Source organism: Lissotriton vulgaris, chromosome 9 (assembly GCF_964263255.1).
Source record: "Lissotriton vulgaris chromosome 9, aLisVul1.2, whole genome shotgun sequence".
NCBI lineage: Eukaryota > Metazoa > Chordata > Amphibia > Caudata > Salamandridae > Lissotriton > Lissotriton vulgaris.
Genome location: NC_141697.1, coordinates 233663833 through 233687426, shown reverse-complemented (window position 1 = coordinate 233687426; position 23594 = coordinate 233663833). Strand labels below are relative to the sequence as shown.

General features: G+C 47.2%; 1 protein-coding gene across 7 annotated transcripts in view; it reads left to right on the top strand.

Moving 5' to 3' along the window:
* PAK6 (p21 (RAC1) activated kinase 6) overlaps positions 1–22958 on the top strand; it is a 399127-nt gene extending 376169 nt beyond the window's left edge. For all 7 annotated transcript variants that reach the window (XM_086937373.1, XM_086937372.1, XM_086937376.1 and 4 more), the window contains one exon: positions 18872–22958. In XM_086937373.1, coding sequence (XP_086793499.1) covers positions 18872–19039 — 168 coding nt within the window. In that variant the 3' untranslated portion in view covers positions 19040–22958. The remainder of the gene's footprint in view (positions 1–18871) is intronic.
* The last annotated feature ends 636 nt before the right edge of the window (positions 22959–23594 follow it).

Below are 23594 nucleotides of genomic sequence, written 5' to 3'. Positions count from 1 at the left end.
GACCACTCTTACCCAGTCCAAAGATCAGGGCTTGATCCATCACCGTTTTTTAGCTCACTGCACCATCCCAGCTCAGAACTTGGCTATATGCAAATTAGTCTGACCCTGGCCCAGTGCATCATGGGAACAGGGCAGACCAAACTACCAAGCCAATTCTTATACTGGGAAGGAAACAAGCTACCGGGGACCGGTTTCTGGCATTTCAGCCGTCTTCGGCCCGGCTTGCTTGAATCCTGATGGTGCAATGAGCTAGGGACTCACATCTGAGTATACCCTTCCACGCTTATGGTGGACAAAAATGATTCAGAAAAGGGGGTGGTGATGAACAGAGTGTCTGAATTAAGCAGACCACTCTTACCCAGTCCAAAGATCAGGGCTTGATCCATCACCGTTTTTTAGCTCACTGCACCATCCCAGCTCAGAACTTGGCTATATGCAAATTAGTCTGACCCTGGCCCAGTGCATCATGGGAACAGGGCAGACCAAACTACCAAGCCAATTCTTATACTGGGAAGGAAACAAGCTACCGGGGACCGGTTTCTGGCATTTCAGCCGTCTTCGGCCCGGCTTGCTTGAATCCTGATGGTGCAATGAGCTAGGGACTCACATCTGAGTATACCCTTCCACGCTTATTGTGGACAAAAATGATTCAGAAAAGGGGGTGGTGATGAACAGAGTGTCTGAATTAAGCAGACCACTCTTACCCAGTCCAAAGATCAGGGCTTGATCCATCACCGTTTTTTAGCTCACTGCACCATCCCAGCTCAGAAATTGGCTATATGCAAATTAGTCTGACCCTGGCCCAGTGCATCATGGGAACAGGGCAGACCAAACTACCAAGCCAATTCTTATACTGGGAAGGAAACAAGCTACCGGGGACCGGTTTCTGGCATTTCAGCCATCTTCGGCCCGGCTTGCTTGAATCCTGATGGTGCAATGAGCTAGGGACTCACATCTGAGTATACCCTTCCACGCTTATGGTGGACAAAAATGATTCAGAAAAGGGGGTGGTGATGAACAGAGTGTCTGAATTAAGCAGACCACTCTTACCCAGTCCAAAGATCAGGGCTTGATCCATCACCGTTTTTTAGCTCACTGCACCATCCCAGCTCAGAACTTGGCTATATGCAAATTAGTCTGACCCTGGCCCAGTGCATCATGGGAACAGGGCAGACCAAACTACCAAGCCAATTCTTATACTGGGAAGGAAACAAGCTACCGGGGACCGGTTTCTGGCATTTCAGCCGTCTTCGGCCCGGCTTGCTTGAATCCTGATGGTGCAATGAGCTAGGGACTCACATCTGAGTATACCCTTCCACGCTTATGGTGGACAAAAATGATTCAGAAAAGGGGGTGGTGATGAACAGAGTGTCTGAATTAAGCAGACCACTCTTACCCAGTCCAAAGATCAGGGCTTGATCCATCACCGTTTTTTAGCTCACTGCACCATCCCAGCTCAGAACTTGGCTATATGCAAATTAGTCTGACCCTGGCCCAGTGCATCATGGGAACAGGGCAGACCAAACTACCAAGCCAATTCTTATACTGGGAAGGAAACAAGCTACCGGGGACCGGTTTCTGGCATTTCAGCCGTCTTCGGCCCGGCTTGCTTGAATCCTGATGGTGCAATGAGCTAGGGACTCACATCTGAGTATACCCTTCCACGCTTATGGTGGACAAAAATGATTCAGAAAAGGGGGTGGTGATGAACAGAGTGTCTGAATTAAGCAGACCACTCTTACCCAGTCCAAAGATCAGGGCTTGATCCATCACCGTTTTTTAGCTCACTGCACCATCCCAGCTCAGAACTTGGCTATATGCAAATTAGTCTGACCCTGGCCCAGTGCATCATGGGAACAGGGCAGACCAAACTACCAAGCCAATTCTTATACTGGGAAGGAAACAAGCTACCGGGGACCGGTTTCTGGCATTTCAGCCGTCTTCGGCCCGGCTTGCTTGAATCCTGATGGTGCAATGAGCTAGGGACTCACATCTGAGTATACCCTTCCACGCTTATTGTGGACAAAAATGATTCAGAAAAGGGGGTGGTGATGAACAGAGTGTCTGAATTAAGCAGACCACTCTTACCCAGTCCAAAGATCAGGGCTTGATCCATCACCGTTTTTTAGCTCACTGCACCATCCCAGCTCAGAACTTGGCTATATGCAAATTAGTCTGACCCTGGCCCAGTGCATCATGGGAACAGGGCAGACCAAACTACCAAGCCAATTCTTATACTGGGAAGGAAACAAGCTACCGGGGACCGGTTTCTGGCATTTCAGCCGTCTTCGGCCCGGCTTGCTTGAATCCTGATGGTGCAATGAGCTAGGGACTCACATCTGAGTATACCCTTCCACGCTTATGGCGGACAAAAATGATTCAGAAAAGGGGGTGGTGATGAACAGAGTGTCTGAATTAAGCAGACCACTCTTACCCAGTCCAAAGATCAGGGCTTGATCCATCACCGTTTTTTAGCTCACTGCACCATTCCAGCTCAGAACTTGGCTATATGCAAATTAGTCTGACCCTGGCCCAGTGCATCATGGGAACAGGGCAGACCAAACTACCAAGCCAATTCTTATACTGGGAAGGAAACAAGCTACCGGGGACCGGTTTCTGGCATTTCAGCCGTCTTCGGCCCGGCTTGCTTGAATCCTGATGGTGCAATGAGCTAGGGACTCACATCTGAGTATACCCTTCCACGCTTATGGTGGACAAAAATGATTCAGAAAAGGGGGTGGTGATGAACAGAGTGTCTGAATTAAGCAGACCACTCTTACCCAGTCCAAAGATCAGGGCTTGATCCATCACCGTTTTTTAGCTCACTGCACCATCCCAGCTCAGAACTTGGCTATATGCAAATTAGTCTGACCCTGGCCCAGTGCATCATGGGAACAGGGCAGACCAAACTACCAAGCCAATTCTTATACTGGGAAGGAAACAAGCTACCGGGGACCGGTTTCTGGCATTTCAGCCGTCTTCGGCCCGGCTTGCTTGAATCCTGATGGTGCAATGAGCTAGGGACTCACATCTGAGTATACCCTTCCACGCTTATGGTGGACAAAAATGATTCAGAAAAGGGGGTGGTGATGAACAGAGTGTCTGAATTAAGCAGACCACTCTTACCCAGTCCAAAGATCAGGGCTTGATCCATCACCGTTTTTTAGCTCACTGCACCATCCCAGCTCAGAACTTGGCTATATGCAAATTAGTCTGACCCTGGCCCAGTGCATCATGGGAACAGGGCAGACCAAACTACCAAGCCAATTCTTATACTGGGAAGGAAACAAGCTACCGGGGACCGGTTTCTGGCATTTCAGCCGTCTTCGGCCCGGCTTGCTTGAATCCTGATGGTGCAATGAGCTAGGGACTCACATCTGAGTATACCCTTCCACGCTTATTGTGGACAAAAATGATTCAGAAAAGGGGGTGGTGATGAACAGAGTGTCTGAATTAAGCAGACCACTCTTACCCAGTCCAAAGATCAGGGCTTGATCCATCACCGTTTTTTAGCTCACTGCACCATCCCAGCTCAGAACTTGGCTATATGCAAATTAGTCTGACCCTGGCTCAGTGCATCATGGGAACAGGGCAGACCAAACTACCAAGCCAATTCTTATACTGGGAAGGAAACAAGCTACCGGGGACCGGTTTCTGGCATTTCAGCCGTCTTCGGCCCGGCTTGCTTGAATCCTGATGGTGCAATGAGCTAGGGACTCACATCTGAGTATACCCTTCCACGCTTATGGCGGATAAAAATGATTCAGAAAAGGGGGTGGTGATGAACAGAGTGTCTGAATTGAGCAGACCACTCTTACCCAGTCCAAAGATCAGGGCTTGATCCATCACCGTTTTTTAGCTCACTGCACCATTCCAGCTCAGAACTTGGCTATATGCAAATTAGTCTGACCCTGGCCCAGTGCATCATGGGAACAGGGCAGACCAAACTACCAAGCCAATTCTTATACTGGGAAGGAAACAAGCTACCGGGGACCGGTTTCTGGCATTTCAGCCGTCTTCGGCCCGGCTTGCTTGAATCCTGATGGTGCAATGAGCTAGGGACTCACATCTGAGTATACCCTTCCACGCTTATGGTGGACAAAAATGATTCAGAAAAGGGGGTGGTGATGAACAGAGTGTCTGAATTAAGCAGACCACTCTTACCCAGTCCAAAGATCAGGGCTTGATCCATCACCGTTTTTTAGCTCACTGCACCATCCCAGCTCAGAACTTGGCTATATGCAAATTAGTCTGACCCTGGCCCAGTGCATCATGGGAACAGGGCAGACCAAACTACCAAGCCAATTCTTATACTGGGAAGGAAACAAGCTACTGGGGACCGGTTTCTGGCATTTCAGCCGTCTTCGGCCCGGCTTGCTTGAATCCTGATGGTGCAATGAGCTAGGGACTCACATCTGAGTATACCCTTCCACGCTTATGGTGGACAAAAATGATTCAGAAAAGGGGGTGGTGATGAACAGAGTGTCTGAATTAAGCAGACCACTCTTACCCAGTCCAAAGATCAGGGCTTGATCCATCACCGTTTTTTAGCTCACTGCACCATCCCAGCTCAGAACTTGGCTATATGCAAATTAGTCTGACCCTGGCCCAGTGCATCATGGGAACAGGGCAGACCAAACTACCAAGCCAATTCTTATACTGGGAAGGAAACAAGCTACCGGGGACCGGTTTCTGGCATTTCAGCCGTCTTCAGCCCGGCTTGCTTGAATCCTGATGGTGCAATGAGCTAGGGACTCACATCTGAGTATACCCTTCCACGCTTATGGTGGACAAAAATGATTCAGAAAAGGGGGTGGTGATGAACAGAGTGTCTGAATTAAGCAGACCACTCTTACCCAGTCCAAAGATCAGGGCTTGATCCATCACCGTTTTTTAGCTCACTGCACCATCCCAGCTCAGAACTTGGCTATATGCAAATTAGTCTGACCCTGGCCCAGTGCATCATGGGAACAGGGCAGACCAAACTACCAAGCCAATTCTTATACTGGGAAGGAAACAAGCTACCGGGGACCGGTTTCTGGCATTTCAGCCGTCTTCGGCCCGGCTTGCTTGAATCCTGATGGTGCAATGAGCTAGGGACTCACATCTGAGTATACCCTTCCACGCTTATGGTGGACAAAAATGATTCAGAAAAGGGGGTGGTGATGTACAGAGTGTCTGAATTAAGCAGACCACTCTTACCCAGTCCAAAGATCAGGGCTTGATCCATCACCGTTTTTTAGCTCACTGCACCATCCCAGCTCAGAACTTGGCTATATGCAAATTAGTCTGACCCTGGCCCAGTGCATCATGGGAACAGGGCAGACCAAACTACCAAGCCAATTCTTATACTGGGAAGGAAACAAGCTACCGGGGACCGGTTTCTGGCATTTCAGCCGTCTTCGGCCCGGCTTGCTTGAATCCTGATGGTGCAATGAGCTAGGGACTCACATCTGAGTATACCCTTCCACGCTTATGGTGGACAAAAATGATTCAGAAAAGGGGGTGGTGATGAACAGAGTGTCTGAATTAAGCAGACCACTCTTACCCAGTCCAAAGATCAGGGCTTGATCCATCACCGTTTTTTAGCTCACTGCACCATCCCAGCTCAGAACTTGGCTATATGCAAATTAGTCTGACCCTGGCCAAGTGCATCATGGGAACAGGGCAGACCAAACTACCAAGCCAATTCTTATACTGGGAAGGAAACAAGCTACCGGGGACCGGTTTCTGGCATTTCAGCCGTCTTCGGCCCGGCTTGCTTGAATCCTGATGGTGCAATGAGCTAGGGACTCACATCTGAGTATACCCTTCCACGCTTATGGTGGACAAAAATGATTCAGAAAAGGGGGTGGTGATGAACAGAGTGTCTGAATTAAGCAGACCACTCTTACCCAGTCCAAAGATCAGGGCTTGATCCATCACCGTTTTTTAGCTCACTGCACCATCCCAGCTCAGAACTTGGCTATATGCAAATTAGTCTGACCCTGGCCCAGTGCATCATGGGAACAGGGCAGACCAAACTACCAAGCCAATTCTTATACTGGGAAGGAAACAAGCTACCGGGGACCGGTTTCTGGCATTTCAGCCGTCTTCGGCCCGGCTTGCTTGAATCCTGATGGTGCAATGAGCTAGGGACTCACATCTGAGTATACCCTTCCACGCTTATTGTGGACAAAAATGATTCAGAAAAGGGGGTGGTGATGAACAGAGTGTCTGAATTAAGCAGACCACTCTTACCCAGTCCAAAGATCAGGGCTTGATCCATCACCGTTTTTTAGCTCACTGCACCATCCCAGCTCAGAACTTGGCTATATACAAATTAGTCTGACCCTGGCCCAGTGCATCATGGGAACAGGGCAGACCAAACTACCAAGCCAATTCTTATACTGGGAAGGAAACAAGCTACCGGGGTCCGGTTTCTGGCATTTCAGCCGTCTTCGGCCCGGCTTGCTTGAATCCTGATGGTGCAATGAGCTAGGGACTCACATCTGAGTATACCCTTCCACGCTTATGGTGGACAAAAATGATTCAGAAAAGGGGGTGGTGATGAACAGAGTGTCTGAATTAAGCAGACCACTCTTACCCAGTCCAAAGATCAGGGCTTGATCCATCACCGTTTTTTAGCTCACTGCACCATCCCAGCTCAGAACTTGGCTATATGCAAATTAGTCTGACCCTGGCCCAGTGCATCATGGGAACAGGGCAGACCAAACTACCAAGCCAATTCTTATACTGGGAAGGAAACAAGCTACCGGGGACCGGTTTCTGGCATTTCAGCCGTCTTCGGCCCGGCTTGCTTGAATCCTGATGGTGCAATGAGCTAGGGACTCACATCTGAGTATACCCTTCCACGCTTATGGTGGACAAAAATGATTCAGAAAAGGGGGTGGTGATGAACAGAGTGTCTGAATTAAGCAGACCACTCTTACCCAGTCCAAAGATCAGGGCTTGATCCATCACCGTTTTTTAGCTCACTGCACCATCCCAGCTCAGAACTTGGCTATATGCAAATTAGTCTGACCCTGGCCCAGTGCATCATGGGAACAGGGCAGACCAAACTACCAAGCCAATTCTTATACTGGGAAGGAAACAAGCTACCGGGGACCGGTTTCTGGCATTTCAGCCGTCTTCGCCCGGCTTGCTTGAATCCTGATGGTGCAATGAGCTAGGGACTCACATCTGAGTATACTCTTCCACGCTTATGGTGGACAAAAATGATTCAGAAAAGGGGGGTGGTGATGAACAGAGTGTCTGAATTAAGCAGACCACTCTTACCCAGTCCAAAGATCAGGGCTTGATCCATCACCGTTTTTTAGCTCACTGCACCATCCCAGCTCAGAACTTGGCTATATGCAAATTAGTCTGACCCTGGCCCAGTGCATCATGGGAACAGGGCAGACCAAACTACCAAGCCAATTCTTATACTGGGAAGGAAACAAGCTACCGGGGACCGGTTTCTGGCATTTCAGCCGTCTTCGGCCCGGCTTGCTTGAATCCTGATGGTGCAATGAGCTAGGGACTCACATCTGAGTATACCCTTCCACGCTTATTGTGGACAAAAATGATTCAGAAAAGGGGGTGGTGATGAACAGAGTGTCTGAATTAAGCAGACCACTCTTACCCAGTCCAAAGATCAGGGCTTGATCCATCACCGTTTTTTAGCTCACTGCACCATCCCAGCTCAGAACTTGGCTATATGCAAATTAGTCTGACCCTGGGCCCAGTGCATCATGGGAACAGGGCAGACCAAACTACCAAGCCAATTCTTATACTGGGAAGGAAACAAGCTACCGGGGACCGGTTAGGGCATTTCAGCCGTCTTCGGCCCGGCTTGCTTGAATCCTGATGGTGCAATGAGCTAGGGACTCACATCTGAGTATACCCTTCCACGCTTATGGCGGACAAAAATGATTCAGAAAAGGGGGTGGTGATGAACAGAGTGTCTGAATTAAGCAGACCACTCTTACCCAGTCCAAAGATCAGGGCTTGATCCATCACCGTTTTTTAGCTCACTGCACCATCCCAGCTCAGAACTTGGCTATATGCAAATTAGTCTGACCCTGGCCCAGTGCATCATGGGAACAGGGCAGACCAAACTACCAAGCCAATTCTTATACTGGGAAGGAAACAAGCTACCGGGGACCGGTTTCTGGCATTTCAGCTGTCTTCGGCCCGGCTTGCTTGAATCCTGATGGTGCAATGAGCTAGGGACTCACATCTGAGTATACCCTTCCACGCTTATGGTGGACAAAAATGATTCAGAAAAGGGGGTGGTGATGAACATAGTGTCTGAATTAAGCAGACCACTCTTACCCAGTCCAAAGATCAGGGCTTGATCCATCACCGTTTTTTAGCTCACTGCACCATCCCAGCTCAGAACTTGGCTATATGCAAATTAGTCTGACCCTGGCCCAGTGCATCATGGGAACAGGGCAGACCAAACTACCAAGCCAATTCTTATACTGGGAAGGAAACAAGCTACCGGGGACCGGTTTCTGGCATTTCAGCCGTCTTCGGCCCGGCTTGCTTGAATCCTGATGGTGCAATGAGCTAGGGACTCACATCTGAGTATACCCTTCCACGCTTATGGTGGACAAAAGTGATTCAGAAAAGGGGGTGGTGATGAACAGAGTGTCTGAATTAAGCAGACCACTCTTACCCAGTCCAAAGATCAGGGCTTGATCCATCACCGTTTTTTAGCTCACTGCACCATCCCAGCTCAGAACTTGGCTATATGCAAATTAGTCTGACCCTGGCCCAGTGCATCATGGGAACAGGGCAGACCAAACTACCAAGCCAATTCTTATACTGGGAAGGAAACAAGCTACCGGGGACCGGTTTCTGGCATTTCAGCCGTCTTCGGCCCGGCTTGCTTGAATCCTGATGGTGCAATGAGCTAGGGACTCACATCTGAGTATACCCTTCCACGCTTATGGTGGACAAAAATGATTCAGAAAAGGGGGTGGTGATGAACAGAGTGTCTGAATTAAGCAGACCACTCTTACCCAGTCCAAAGATCAGGGCTTGATCCATCACCGTTTTTTAGCTCACTGCACCATCCCAGCTCCGAACTTGGCTATATGCAAATTAGTCTGACCCTGGCCCAGTGCATCATGGGAACAGGGCAGACCAAACTACCAAGCCAATTCTTATACTGGGAAGGAAACAAGCTACCGGGGACCGGTTTCTGGCATTTCAGCCGTCTTCGGCCCGGCTTGCTTGAATCCTGATGGTGCAATGAGCTAGGGACTCACATCTGAGTATACCCTTCCACGCTTATGGTGGACAAAAATGATTCAGAAAAGGGGGTGGTGATGAACAGAGTGTCTGAATTAAGCAGACCACTCTTACCCAGTCCAAAGATCAGGGCTTGATCCATCACCGTTTTTTAGCTCACTGCACCATCCCAGCTCAGAACTTGGCTATATGCAAATTAGTCTGACCCTGGCCCAGTGCATCATGGGAACAGGGCAGACCAAACTACCAAGCCAATTCTTATACTGGGAAGGAAACAAGCTACCGGGGACCGGTTTCTGGCATTTCAGCCGTCTTCGGCCCGGCTTGCTTGAATCCTGATGGTGCAATGAGCTAGGGACTCACATCTGAGTATACCCTTCCACGCTTATGGTGGACAAAAATGATTCAGAAAAGGGGGTGGTGATGAACAGAGTGTCTGAATTAAGCAGACCACTCTTACCCAGTCCAAAGATCAGGGCTTGATCCATCACCGTTTTTTAGCTCACTGCACCATCCCAGCTCAGAACTTGGCTATATGCAAATTAGTCTGACCCTGGCCCAGTGCATCATGGGAACAGGGCAGACCAAACTACCAAGCCAATTCTTATACTGGGAAGGAAACAAGCTACCGGGGACCGGTTTCTGGCATTTCAGCCGTCTTCGGCCCGGCTTGCTTGAATCCTGATGGTGCAATGAGCTAGGGACTCACATCTGAGTATACCCTTCCACGCTTATGGTGGACAAAAATGATTCAGAAAAGGGGGTGGTGATGAACAGAGTGTCTGAATTAAGCAGACCACTCTTACCCAGTCCAAAGATCAGGGCTTGATCCATCACCGTTTTTTAGCTCACTGCACCATCCCAGCTCAGAACTTGGCTATATGCAAATTAGTCTGACCCTGGCCCAGTGCATCATGGGAACAGGGCAGACCAAACTACCAAGCCAATTCTTATACTGGGAAGGAAACAAGCTACCGGGGACCGGTTTCTGGCATTTCAGCCGTCTTCGGCCCGGCTTGCTTGAATCCTGATGGTGCAATGAGCTAGGGACTCACATCTGAGTATACCCTTCCACGCTTATTGTGGACAAAAATGATTCAGAAAAGGGGGTGGTGATGAACAGAGTGTCTGAATTAAGCAGACCACTCTTACCCAGTCCAAAGATCAGGGCTTGATCCATCACCGTTTTTTAGCTCACTGCACCATCCCAGCTCAGAAATTGGCTATATGCAAATTAGTCTGACCCTGGCCCAGTGCATCATGGGAACAGGGCAGACCAAACTACCAAGCCAATTCTTATACTGGGAAGGAAACAAGCTACCGGGGACCGGTTTCTGGCATTTCAGCCGTCTTCGGCCCGGCTTGCTTGAATCCTGATGGTGCAATGAGCTAGGGACTCACATCTGAGTATACCCTTCCACGCTTATGGTGGACAAAAATGATTCAGAAAAGGGGGTGGTGATGAACAGAGTGTCTGAATTAAGCAGACCACTCTTACCCAGTCCAAAGATCAGGGCTTGATCCATCACCGTTTTTTAGCTCACTGCACCATCCCAGCTCAGAACTTGGCTATATGCAAATTAGTCTGACCCTGGCCCAGTGCATCATGGGAACAGGGCAGACCAAACTACCAAGCCAATTATTATACTGGGAAGGAAACAAGCTACCGGGGACCGGTTTCCGGCATTTCAGCCGTCTTCGGCCCAGCTTGCTTGAATCCTGATGGTGCAATGAGCTAGGGACTCACATCTGAGTATACCCTTCCACGCTTATGGTGGACAAAAATGATTCAGAAAAGGGGGTGGTGATGAACAGAGTGTCTGAATTAAGCAGACCACTCTTACCCAGTCCAAAGATCAGGGCTTGATCCATCACCGTTTTTTAGCTCACTGCACCATCCCAGCTCAGAACTTGGCTATATGCAAATTAGTCTGACCCTGGCCCAGTGCATCATGGGAACAGGGCAGACCAAACTACCAAGCCAATTCTTATACTGGGAAGGAAACAAGCTACCGGGGACCGGTTTCTGGCATTTCAGCCGTCTTCGGCCCGGCTTGCTTGAATCCTGATGGTGCAATGAGCTAGGGACTCACATCTGAGTATACCCTTCCACGCTTATGGTGGACAAAAATGATTCAGAAAAGGGGGTGGTGATGAACAGAGTGTCTGAATTAAGCAGACCACTCTTACCCAGTCCAAAGATCAGGGCTTGATCCATCACCGTTTTTTAGCTCACTGCACCATCCCAGCTCAGAACTTGGCTATATGCAAATTAGTCTGACCCTGGCCCAGTGCATCATGGGAACAGGGCAGACCAAACTACCAAGCCAATTCTTATACTGGGAAGGAAACAAGCTACCGGGGACCGGTTTCTGGCATTTCAGCCGTCTTCGGCCCGGCTTGCTTGAATCCTGATGGTGCAATGAGCTAGGGACTCACATCTGAGTATACCCTTCCACGCTTATGGTGGACAAAAATGATTCAGAAAAGGGGGTGGTGATGAACAGAGTGTCTGAATTAAGCAGACCACTCTTACCCAGTCCAAAGATCAGGGCTTGATCCATCACCGTTTTTTAGCTCACTGCACCATCCCAGCTCAGAACTTGGCTATATGCAAATTAGTCTGACCCTGGCCCAGTGCATCATGGGAACAGGGCAGACCAAACTACCAAGCCAATTCTTATACTGGGAAGGAAACAAGCTACCGGGGACCGGTTTCTGGCATTTCAGCCGTCTTCGGCCCGGCTTGCTTGAATCCTGATGGTGCAATGAGCTAGGGACTCACATCTGAGTATACCCTTCCACGCTTATTGTGGACAAAAATGATTCAGAAAAGGGGGTGGTGATGAACAGAGTGTCTGAATTAAGCAGACCACTCTTACCCAGTCCAAAGATCAGGGCTTGATCCATCACCGTTTTTTAGCTCACTGCACCATCCCAGCTCAGAACTTGGCTATATGCAAATTAGTCTGACCCTGGCCCAGTGCATCATGGGAACAGGGCAGACCAAACTACCAAGCCAATTCTTATACTGGGAAGGAAACAAGCTACCGGGGACCGGTTTCTGGCATTTCAGCCGTCTTCGGCCCGGCTTGCTTGAATCCTGATGGTGCAATGAGCTAGGGACTCACATCTGAGTATACCCTTCCACGCTTATGGCGGACAAAAATGATTCAGAAAAGGGGGTGGTGATGAACAGAGTGTCTGAATTAAGCAGACCACTCTTACCCAGTCCAAAGATCAGGGCTTGATCCATCACCGTTTTTTAGCTCACTGCACCATTCCAGCTCAGAACTTGGCTATATGCAAATTAGTCTGACCCTGGCCCAGTGCATCATGGGAACAGGGCAGACCAAACTACCAAGCCAATTCTTATACTGGGAAGGAAACAAGCTACCGGGGACCGGTTTCTGGCATTTCAGCCGTCTTCGGCCCGGCTTGCTTGAATCCTGATGGTGCAATGAGCTAGGGACACACATCTGAGTATACCCTTCCACGCTTATGGTGGACAAAAATGATTCAGAAAAGGGGGTGGTGATGAACAGAGTGTCTGAATTAAGCAGACCACTCTTACCCAGTCCAAAGATCAGGGCTTGATCCATCACCGTTTTTTAGCTCACTGCACCATCCCAGCTCAGAACTTGGCTATATGCAAATTAGTCTGACCCTGGCCCAGTGCATCATGGGAACAGGGCAGACCAAACTACCAAGCCAATTCTTATACTGGGAAGGAAACAAGCTACCGGGGACCGGTTTCTGGCATTTCAGCCGTCTTCGGCCCGGCTTGCTTGAATCCTGATGGTGCAATGAGCTAGGGACTCACATCTGAGTATACCCTTCCACGCTTATGGTGGACAAAAATGATTCAGAAAAGGGGGTGGTGATGAACAGAGTGTCTGAATTAAGCAGACCACTCTTACCCAGTCCAAAGATCAGGGCTTGATCCATCACCGTTTTTTAGCTCACTGCACCATCCCAGCTCAGAACTTGGCTATATGCAAATTAGTCTGACCCTGGCCCAGTGCATCATGGGAACAGGGCAGACCAAACTACCAAGCCAATTCTTATACTGGGAAGGAAACAAGCTACCGGGGACCGGTTTCTGGCATTTCAGCCGTCTTCGGCCCGGCTTGCTTGAATCCTGATGGTGCAATGAGCTAGGGACTCACATCTGAGTATACCCTTCCACGCTTATTGTGGACAAAAATGATTCAGAAAAGGGGGTGGTGATGAACAGAGTGTCTGAATTAAGCAGACCACTCTTACCCAGTCCAAAGATCAGGGCTTGATCCATCACCGTTTTTTAGCTCACTGCACCATCCCAGCTCAGAAATTGGCTATATGCAAATTAGTCTGACCCTGGCCCAGTGCATCATGGGAACAGGGCAGACCAAACTACCAAGCCAATTCTTATACTGGGAAGGAAACAAGCTACCGGGGACCGGTTTCTGGCATTTCAGCCATCTTCGGCCCGGCTTGCTTGAATCCTGATGGTGCAATGAGCTAGGGACTCACATCTGAGTATACCCTTCCACGCTTATGGTGGACAAAAATGATTCAGAAAAGGGGGTGGTGATGAACAGAGTGTCTGAATTAAGCAGACCACTCTTACCCAGTCCAAAGATCAGGGCTTGATCCATCACCGTTTTTTAGCTCACTGCACCATCCCAGCTCAGAACTTGGCTATATGCAAATTAGTCTGACCCTGGCCCAGTGCATCATGGGAACAGGGCAGACCAAACTACCAAGCCAATTCTTATACTGGGAAGGAAACAAGCTACCGGGGACCGGTTTCTGGCATTTCAGCCGTCTTCGGCCCGGCTTGCTTGAATCCTGATGGTGCAATGAGCTAGGGACTCACATCTGAGTATACCCTTCCACGCTTATGGTGGACAAAAATGATTCAGAAAAGGGGGTGGTGATGAACAGAGTGTCTGAATTAAGCAGACCACTCTTACCCAGTCCAAAGATCAGGGCTTGATCCATCACCGTTTTTTAGCTCACTGCACCATCCCAGCTCAGAACTTGGCTATATGCAAATTAGTCTGACCCTGGCCCAGTGCATCATGGGAACAGGGCAGACCAAACTACCAAGCCAATTCTTATACTGGGAAGGAAACAAGCTACCGGGGACCGGTTTCTGGCATTTCAGCCGTCTTCGGCCCGGCTTGCTTGAATCCTGATGGTGCAATGAGCTAGGGACTCACATCTGAGTATACCCTTCCACGCTTATGGTGGACAAAAATGATTCAGAAAAGGGGGTGGTGATGAACAGAGTGTCTGAATTAAGCAGACCACTCTTACCCAGTCCAAAGATCAGGGCTTGATCCATCACCGTTTTTTAGCTCACTGCACCATCCCAGCTCAGAACTTGGCTATATGCAAATTAGTCTGACCCTGGCCCAGTGCATCATGGGAACAGGGCAGACCAAACTACCAAGCCAATTCTTATACTGGGAAGGAAACAAGCTACCGGGGACCGGTTTCTGGCATTTCAGCCGTCTTCGGCCCGGCTTGCTTGAATCCTGATGGTGCAATGAGCTAGGGACTCACATCTGAGTATACCCTTCCACGCTTATTGTGGACAAAAATGATTCAGAAAAGGGGGTGGTGATGAACAGAGTGTCTGAATTAAGCAGACCACTCTTACCCAGTCCAAAGATCAGGGCTTGATCCATCACCGTTTTTTAGCTCACTGCACCATCCCAGCTCAGAACTTGGCTATATGCAAATTAGTCTGACCCTGGCCCAGTGCATCATGGGAACAGGGCAGACCAAACTACCAAGCCAATTCTTATACTGGGAAGGAAACAAGCTACCGGGGACCGGTTTCTGGCATTTCAGCCGTCTTCGGCCCGGCTTGCTTGAATCCTGATGGTGCAATGAGCTAGGGACTCACATCTGAGTATACCCTTCCACGCTTATGGCGGACAAAAATGATTCAGAAAAGGGGGTGGTGATGAACAGAGTGTCTGAATTAAGCAGACCACTCTTACCCAGTCCAAAGATCAGGGCTTGATCCATCACCGTTTTTTAGCTCACTGCACCATTCCAGCTCAGAACTTGGCTATATGCAAATTAGTCTGACCCTGGCCCAGTGCATCATGGGAACAGGGCAGACCAAACTACCAAGCCAATTCTTATACTGGGAAGGAAACAAGCTACCGGGGACCGGTTTCTGGCATTTCAGCCGTCTTCGGCCCGGCTTGCTTGAATCCTGATGGTGCAATGAGCTAGGGACTCACATCTGAGTATACCCTTCCACGCTTATGGTGGACAAAAATGATTCAGAAAAGGGGGTGGTGATGAACAGAGTGTCTGAATTAAGCAGACCACTCTTACCCAGTCCAAAGATCAGGGCTTGATCCATCACCGTTTTTTAGCTCACTGCACCATCCCAGCTCAGAACTTGGCTATATGCAAATTAGTCTGACCCTGGCCCAGTGCATCATGGGAACAGGGCAGACCAAACTACCAAGCCAATTCTTATACTGGGAAGGAAACAAGCTACCGGGGACCGGTTTCTGGCATTTCAGCCGTCTTCGGCCCGGCTTGCTTGAATCCTGATGGTGCAATGAGCTAGGGACTCACATCTGAGTATACCCTTCCACGCTTATGGTGGACAAAAATGATTCAGAAAAGGGGGTGGTGATGAACAGAGTGTCTGAATTAAGCAGACCACTCTTACCCAGTCCAAAGATCAGGGCTTGATCCATCACCGTTTTTTAGCTCACTGCACCATCCCAGCTCAGAACTTGGCTATATGCAAATTAGTCTGACCCTGGCCCAGTGCATCATGGGAACAGGGCAGACCAAACTACCAAGCCAATTCTTATACTGGGAAGGAAACAAGCTACCGGGGACCGGTTTCTGGCATTTCAGCCGTCTTCGGCCCGGCTTGCTTGAATCCTGATGGTGCAATGAGCTAGGGACTCACATCTGAGTATACCCTTCCACGCTTATTGTGGACAAAAATGATTCAGAAAAGGGGGTGGTGATGAACAGAGTGTCTGAATTAAGCAGACCACTCTTACCCAGTCCAAAGATCAGGGCTTGATCCATCACCGTTTTTTAGCTCACTGCACCATCCCAGCTCAGAACTTGGCTATATGCAAATTAGTCTGACCCTGGCTCAGTGCATCATGGGAACAGGGCAGACCAAACTACCAAGCCAATTCTTATACTGGGAAGGAAACAAGCTACCGGGGACCGGTTTCTGGCATTTCAGCCGTCTTCGGCCCGGCTTGCTTGAATCCTGATGGTGCAATGAGCTAGGGACTCACATCTGAGTATACCCTTCCACGCTTATGGCGGATAAAAATGATTCAGAAAAGGGGGTGGTGATGAACAGAGTGTCTGAATTAAGCAGACCACTCTTACCCAGTCCAAAGATCAGGGCTTGATCCATCACCGTTTTTTAGCTCACTGCACCATTCCAGCTCAGAACTTGGCTATATGCAAATTAGTCTGACCCTGGCCCAGTGCATCATGGGAACAGGGCAGACCAAACTACCAAGCCAATTCTTATACTGGGAAGGAAACAAGCTACCGGGGACCGGTTTCTGGCATTTCAGCCGTCTTCGGCCCGGCTTGCTTGAATCCTGATGGTGCAATGAGCTAGGGACTCACATCCGAGTATACCCTTCCACGCTTATGGTGGACAAAAATGATTCAGAAAAGGGGGTGGTGATGAACAGAGTGTCTGAATTAAGCAGACCACTCTTACCCAGTCCAAAGATCAGGGCTTGATCCATCACCGTTTTTTAGCTCACTGCACCATCCCAGCTCAGAACTTGGCTATATGCAAATTAGTCTGACCCTGGCCCAGTGCATCATGGGAACAGGGCAGACCAAACTACCAAGCCAATTCTTATACTGGGAAGGAAACAAGCTACTGGGGACCGGTTTCTGGCATTTCAGCCGTCTTCGGCCCGGCTTGCTTGAATCCTGATGGTGCAATGAGCTAGGGACTCACATCTGAGTATACCCTTCCACGCTTATGGTGGACAAAAATGATTCAGAAAAGGGGGTGGTGATGAACAGAGTGTCTGAATTAAGCAGACCACTCTTACCCAGTCCAAAGATCAGGGCTTGATCCATCACCGTTTTTTAGCTCACTGCACCATCCCAGCTCAGAACTTGGCTATATGCAAATTAGTCTGACCCTGGCCCAGTGCATCATGGGAACAGGGCAGACCAAACTACCAAGCCAATTCTTATACTGGGAAGGAAACAAGCTACCGGGGACCGGTTTCTGGCATTTCAGCCGTCTTCAGCCCGGCTTGCTTGAATCCTGATGGTGCAATGAGCTAGGGACTCACATCTGAGTATACCCTTCCACGCTTATGGTGGACAAAAATGATTCAGAAAAGGGGGTGGTGATGAACAGAGTGTCTGAATTAAGCAGACCACTCTTACCCAGTCCAAAGATCAGGGCTTGATCCATCACCGTTTTTTAGCTCACTGCACCATCCCAGCTCAGAACTTGGCTATATGCAAATTAGTCTGACCCTGGCCCAGTGCATCATGGGAACAGGGCAGACCAAACTACCAAGCCAATTCTTATACTGGGAAGGAAACAAGCTACCGGGGACCGGTTTCTGGCATTTCAGCCGTCTTCGGCCCGGCTTGCTTGAATCCTGATGGTGCAATGAGCTAGGGACTCACATCTGAGTATACCCTTCCACGCTTATGGTGGACAAAAATGATTCAGAAAAGGGGGTGGTGATGTACAGAGTGTCTGAATTAAGCAGACCACTCTTACCCAGTCCAAAGATCAGGGCTTGATCCATCACCGTTTTTTAGCTCACTGCACCATCCCAGCTCAGAACTTGGCTATATGCAAATTAGTCTGACCCTGGCCCAGTGCATCATGGGAACAGGGCAGACCAAACTACCAAGCCAATTCTTATACTGGGAAGGAAACAAGCTACCGGGGACCGGTTTCTGGCATTTCAAAATAGTTAGTCATTGAATGTAGATTGGATAAAAAACTACAATTTGCAGATTATATCAGTAAGAATTAGATTTTAGCTTCCATTTCGGCTTTTTGGGCGTTGAGCTTGTTGTGTTTTTTCATGGATCCTAGCAGACACAAATATTGATTGAAGCCCCCTGTTTTTTGTTGCTGCTTGTATAGTCCTGTATGTCAGTGCCAGTGGGCACACAGTGAACCAGGTTCACTTGAGAAGAGTTCTTATGAATAAATATTGGACAGAAAATGTTCTGTTCATAGACCTATAATCTCCAATTCTCAGAAAACCGCGTGCAGCAAAAGTAAATAGAATGCTATTTCCCAATATCTTTGAATAGTCTTTTGATCTCTGATCTCATCAGCATAGAAGTTAACTGGGAATACTGTTTGACCTAAGGCAACATGGTCTGTGGAATGGATTGAAGATCATATTATATTGAAAGGACTGAAAACATTGAAATATGAAAAATGTTGTGTTTTTGTGGATACCTTGTGTTCTTATGGAGCACGAGGCTGTGTCATGAAATACTATTCTGAAGATACTTGTACACTATGAAAATGGCAGGATAAAGATTTTAAAAATGCAGACATATAATGGATTAATACCGGTTTCTAAAAGAGGCTGTCTGATCCTAATAGTGCCATCTCTCTCCATAGATCTCCCCTGTTCTCAGAGACTTCTTGGAACGAATGTTGACAAAGGATGCCACTGAACGAGCCACTGCACAGGAACTTCTGGACCACCCGTTCCTACTTCAGACGGGGCTCCCAGAGTGTTTGGTGCCCTTGATCCAACAGTACCGAAAGCGCAACTCTACCTGTTGACCAGCGGATGCTGTTTTGGAGTAGACCTCAATGTGTGCGAATAGGAACTTGATGAACTTTGAATGCTGCCAGAGAAACACTGGATATTCTTGCTATGAAAAAAAAGTTGCTCATACCTGCACCTTCCGGAAAACCACAGAAAGTTGTGAAAGTGTTTTCTGTTTTCTTCGCCTGATGTAGGTTATAAGCCAAATCTTGGATCGTGGTTTCCACTCATGGAATAGTTTACAGTCTGCAGGGGTTGTCCGCGGTCCATTGTCCAGTCCTGCTGAGGTTCAATGTCATGGACATAATGTTGTGTTGTATATGAAATGTTTCTGCTGCTTATGGCTGAATATTTTAACTACTGACTTTGAACTGAATTAGCCATCCACAAATGTGATTAACAAAAACGTAGTTTTACACTGGAGATTTTCCCCATCACAAAAATGAAACTGGGCCCATAGAGTTTTAAGCTATGTACAGTGGGAAGGCAACGTTTTGAGGCATGGGTGATTTAAAAAAAATATTCTCTATAGATTTGCACCTGTGGGTGCATAACTAGCTGTATTTCTGCCCTCTGTGAGGGATTTGAGGACTTTTCTACCATCTTCTTCAGACTGCTTCAGACTGCATCATCTCTTTTCAGTGAGGTTGTTGAAGAGGATGGCCTTGGGTGCAGGCGCAATACTCTTCTCATTTTGGCATACATACTTGTATCTGACACAGAGTGCTTCACAAAGATCTCGGCTCATGGCAATGCACTAAGATGGGCAGCTCTATTGAGACATGCAGGTGTGACTTATATTTTACAAGCATCCAAAAAATGTGGTGCCTCTCTATACATTTGCGAGACTCTAACTCTACTAAAAAATGTGTTTTGTTTTTATGTATCTGCCTTTTAATGGACCGCTTAGTAGCCCTGTGATCTGTCATTTAGTGTCCTGAGTTTTAGCATGGTTTCTTACTTAGAATTTTAAAAGATATTGCAATATACAGAGTTTACCCCATTTCAGGTGTAAATGTAAAATGACAACCTTGGTAGTAGAGAGAAGGGCACCTGATAGCCTTGGTAGTAGAGAGAAGGAAATGATGGGCGTTGTTTGCTATCCATGTGAGTGCATCTTAAATAACCACGTTGCAGTAACCTTGTGGAAGGTTGGCATCACACTGGCATTGCACCACACAGGATCAAAGTTAACAGGACACCCAAGTCACCTTTAATGCAAATCCTGCTTTTGTGCCTAGTGAGACTAAGAGACGTTGTGGGCACATTACAGTGGAAACCAACTTAAGGTACCTGCTCAGCATTTATATATAATGTCTTAATCAATTCTGGGCAACAGATGGCGGGCAGAGCAGTTTACCAGCATAGCTGAAATCCCTTGGAAATTAATCCACACGTCGCAAAGTCAGATGCACCATATTCCACTTTTTACATCCCGTCCGAGTCACAGGGTGGACTGTCGCTGTAACGTTTGTGATTTTGTGATTAAGACAATCTCATTGGCTTGGACAGTGAATGACATGCCACTCACGTAACTCTCTGTCCAATCAGAGTGACCAAAATGCATGAAATTACTTGTTTGGGGTTCAGGTGCGCCACGCAACGGAGTGTTAAGAGTTCCCGCAAGCCCTAATGATGATGACTACCAAATGACAAACAAGTAAGCTTTAGATGATGACGGGCGAGTTTGCAATTCATTGTGCTGTTTCCCAAACACAATCCAGGAATTATTTGACTCGTTTTCCTTAGACAACATCTTCAACCTTTGTAAGCACATTTTAAACTCTAAAAAAAATTATTTTATTTGTGCTCTATTTATTAAACCTTTCAGCACTGCTACTTTGGGTACAGTGTGTTTTACATGTGCCATTTTGTGACACCATCTTCATTGGTAGCTTTAGCAGTGCAGCCATTTTTAATAATGATTGACACAGCATCTTCATTCATGAATTGTGTGATATTTGTGGAAGTTGCTGAATGCAATAACATTTAAATTATTTTATTGCTGCAGAAGATAAATAAAAGATCACAAGAGACTTTTTGAAGTTTACACTACTTGCTGATCTAATCATCGGAAATAATATGTTTGTTAATACTGCTGTTTTAAATAAACTTGCGTAGCAGACTAAACTTCTATCATGGTCAAATCAAAAAACAAAAGACAAATATGATGGAGTCATAGGTAGTTCATCGGTTCCGAAAAATATCTACTTCATGCTAGCTGATCACCCTTCATATTTTAAAGACCGGGGAGTTTGCGGGAAAAAGGTTGGTGTCGCTGGGTTGACATTTACATCTAGAGGCACAGTAGTTTGTGAGTTCTCCCTGTGTAATCAGTCCCATAGATGTTTTGTAATTAAGCAAGTCTTCCATTTAAGACCATAGTCTTTTTTTCCTTTGTACTATTAACGAACAGTGGCAGAGAGCACTATTCTAGAGGGCAGAAACCATTACCGAGCTTCAGTGTGTCTGGTAGGCACTCCCAGCGAGCTTTGTTTCCTGTTAAACTGTCAAATATTGACCCAAAACACCTCTTTGCACAGAGTGGCAATATAGAAAACCAAAGAATCGGATGAGGTGAAGATAATGAGCTAGCATTTTTCATAGAGACAAAGCCAAATGTTAGTTTGTTGTGTTGTTGATTTAAAGAAAAGAATAAATATTTCAAAAACAATACAGTATCTTAACAGAAGAGGCACTGTCTTGTAAGAAACCGACTTCCAGGGGTTTCCAAAAGACTAGAAGCATAATGCATGTAAGCTGTATCCTGAAAAGGGTAGTACAGGGGCTCCCTAGGCATAGCCTTGCTTCATCTTTGGTAGTACAAGACAAGAAGGGACTTCTTAAGGATTTTGGGGACCTCGAGTCAAGCAACATGTGAGGCCCCCTACTCAGAACAACTCTGAATTATTTGTATCCATTTCCAGCTCATTCATGCCTAGGTGACTTTCGCTGGCTCATTGACAGTGGTCCTCCTTGGCCAGGCTACATCTAGGCTCAACCATGGGCAAATAGTCTCTGGCTGGCCAGCACTAGAGAAACAAAGACTAGCAGCCTGAGCAAACCTGCCCCATAATGGACTGGCGTCTCACCTTCTGGGCCTGGGCTTGCAGGGGATGCCTTTTAAAGGTTAGAATGCTTTCCGAATCTAACTAAAATCAAATTGGTATTTTCTTTACCTCTAGCTCTCAGGCAGGGGCCGGACATGACGGACAGCCTGAGATGACGCAAAAGAAGAAAGTAAGTAAACAAACTGGTTATTTTGTAACTCTTGAAAGGTGGTGGCCCTGAGTCCGAGCCTACTTTGCCCGTGCCTTAAAAACATCTGAGGCCAAGCTCAGTCAGTCAGTCAAATAACTTTATTCGATTCAAATGACTCATAAAAGTTTACAGAAGTCAAACCGATCAATTGCAACACAGTTTCTTGAAATACAAAGTGTGATCCAAACAAGAGTATTTAGAGAAAATAATATAAAAATAAAAAAAATCCTGTAACGGTTTTGAGGGAAAAATTTAAAATAATAAGCACAATAATTTTTATTAACATTTAGTGGTGGCACATGTAGGATAGCCAATCTATGAAAAAGTGTTATTCGGTTTCTGTTTCAGAACCATGAAAGCACAAACAGCATTACAAATAATCATAACATTCCATTAAACCAGTACATAAAAAATATTTCAAAGCTGCCCTTTTGTAATTAACTACAAAGATGACTGCAATAATTAGATCTCTAATCTCCTAATTACTTTTGTTTAAAAATAGTGTGCCTATATAAATGTGGAAAATGCTACACAGATTGTAGGTGTTGAAGGAAAACCATGGGTGGTCTACTTTGTATGAACTTATATTTTCGCAGTATCTGTAGCACAGTTCTACTTGGCTCCTCATAAAATTTACAAAATAATAAAAAATGCATTGTGCATTGTTCTGAATTGCCGTTGCATGGACAATTGTTTAATGTGGTAAACCAATCATTATCCCTTGATAATGAGACAAAGAGATGAATAATGTTTACGCCTAAACTGTGGTAAGACAAATCTGTGCTGAGACCCTCGACCCAGTCTTTACAGCCAGCAACAGGTTCACATTTAGCCACCTCACCCCGCTCACATAGACTGACCATTCCATTAAAAACATCTGCATCAACGCACCCGAATCCAGCACACTAAAGCCAGCCATCAATATCAGCCACAACTGGAACAACATAGCAGAAGCAGGCTTGACCCCCACCCTCCGATCCAACCAGCCTGTCCTCACATGCAACCTACAGAACAACCTAAACACTTTTAACAATTGGATCTCAGACTGCTCCAACAACTTGGCCTCCATGAAGAAAAACAAGCATACTAGAACTTATGTATCCTTGTGCACAGTAGACCTAAGAGACTCCAAGCTCTATTGCAAACATCTAGAAAGAAGATGGAGAACCAGCCGAGATAACACCTCTAGAGATGCCGACAAATCCACACGCTGTATGTACAACTGCCAGACCAAATATGCCAGGAAAGCTGCCCTTGTGCTAAGACTAGAATCCTGCTCTAACTATGGCAATTAACTTTTTTACGTTG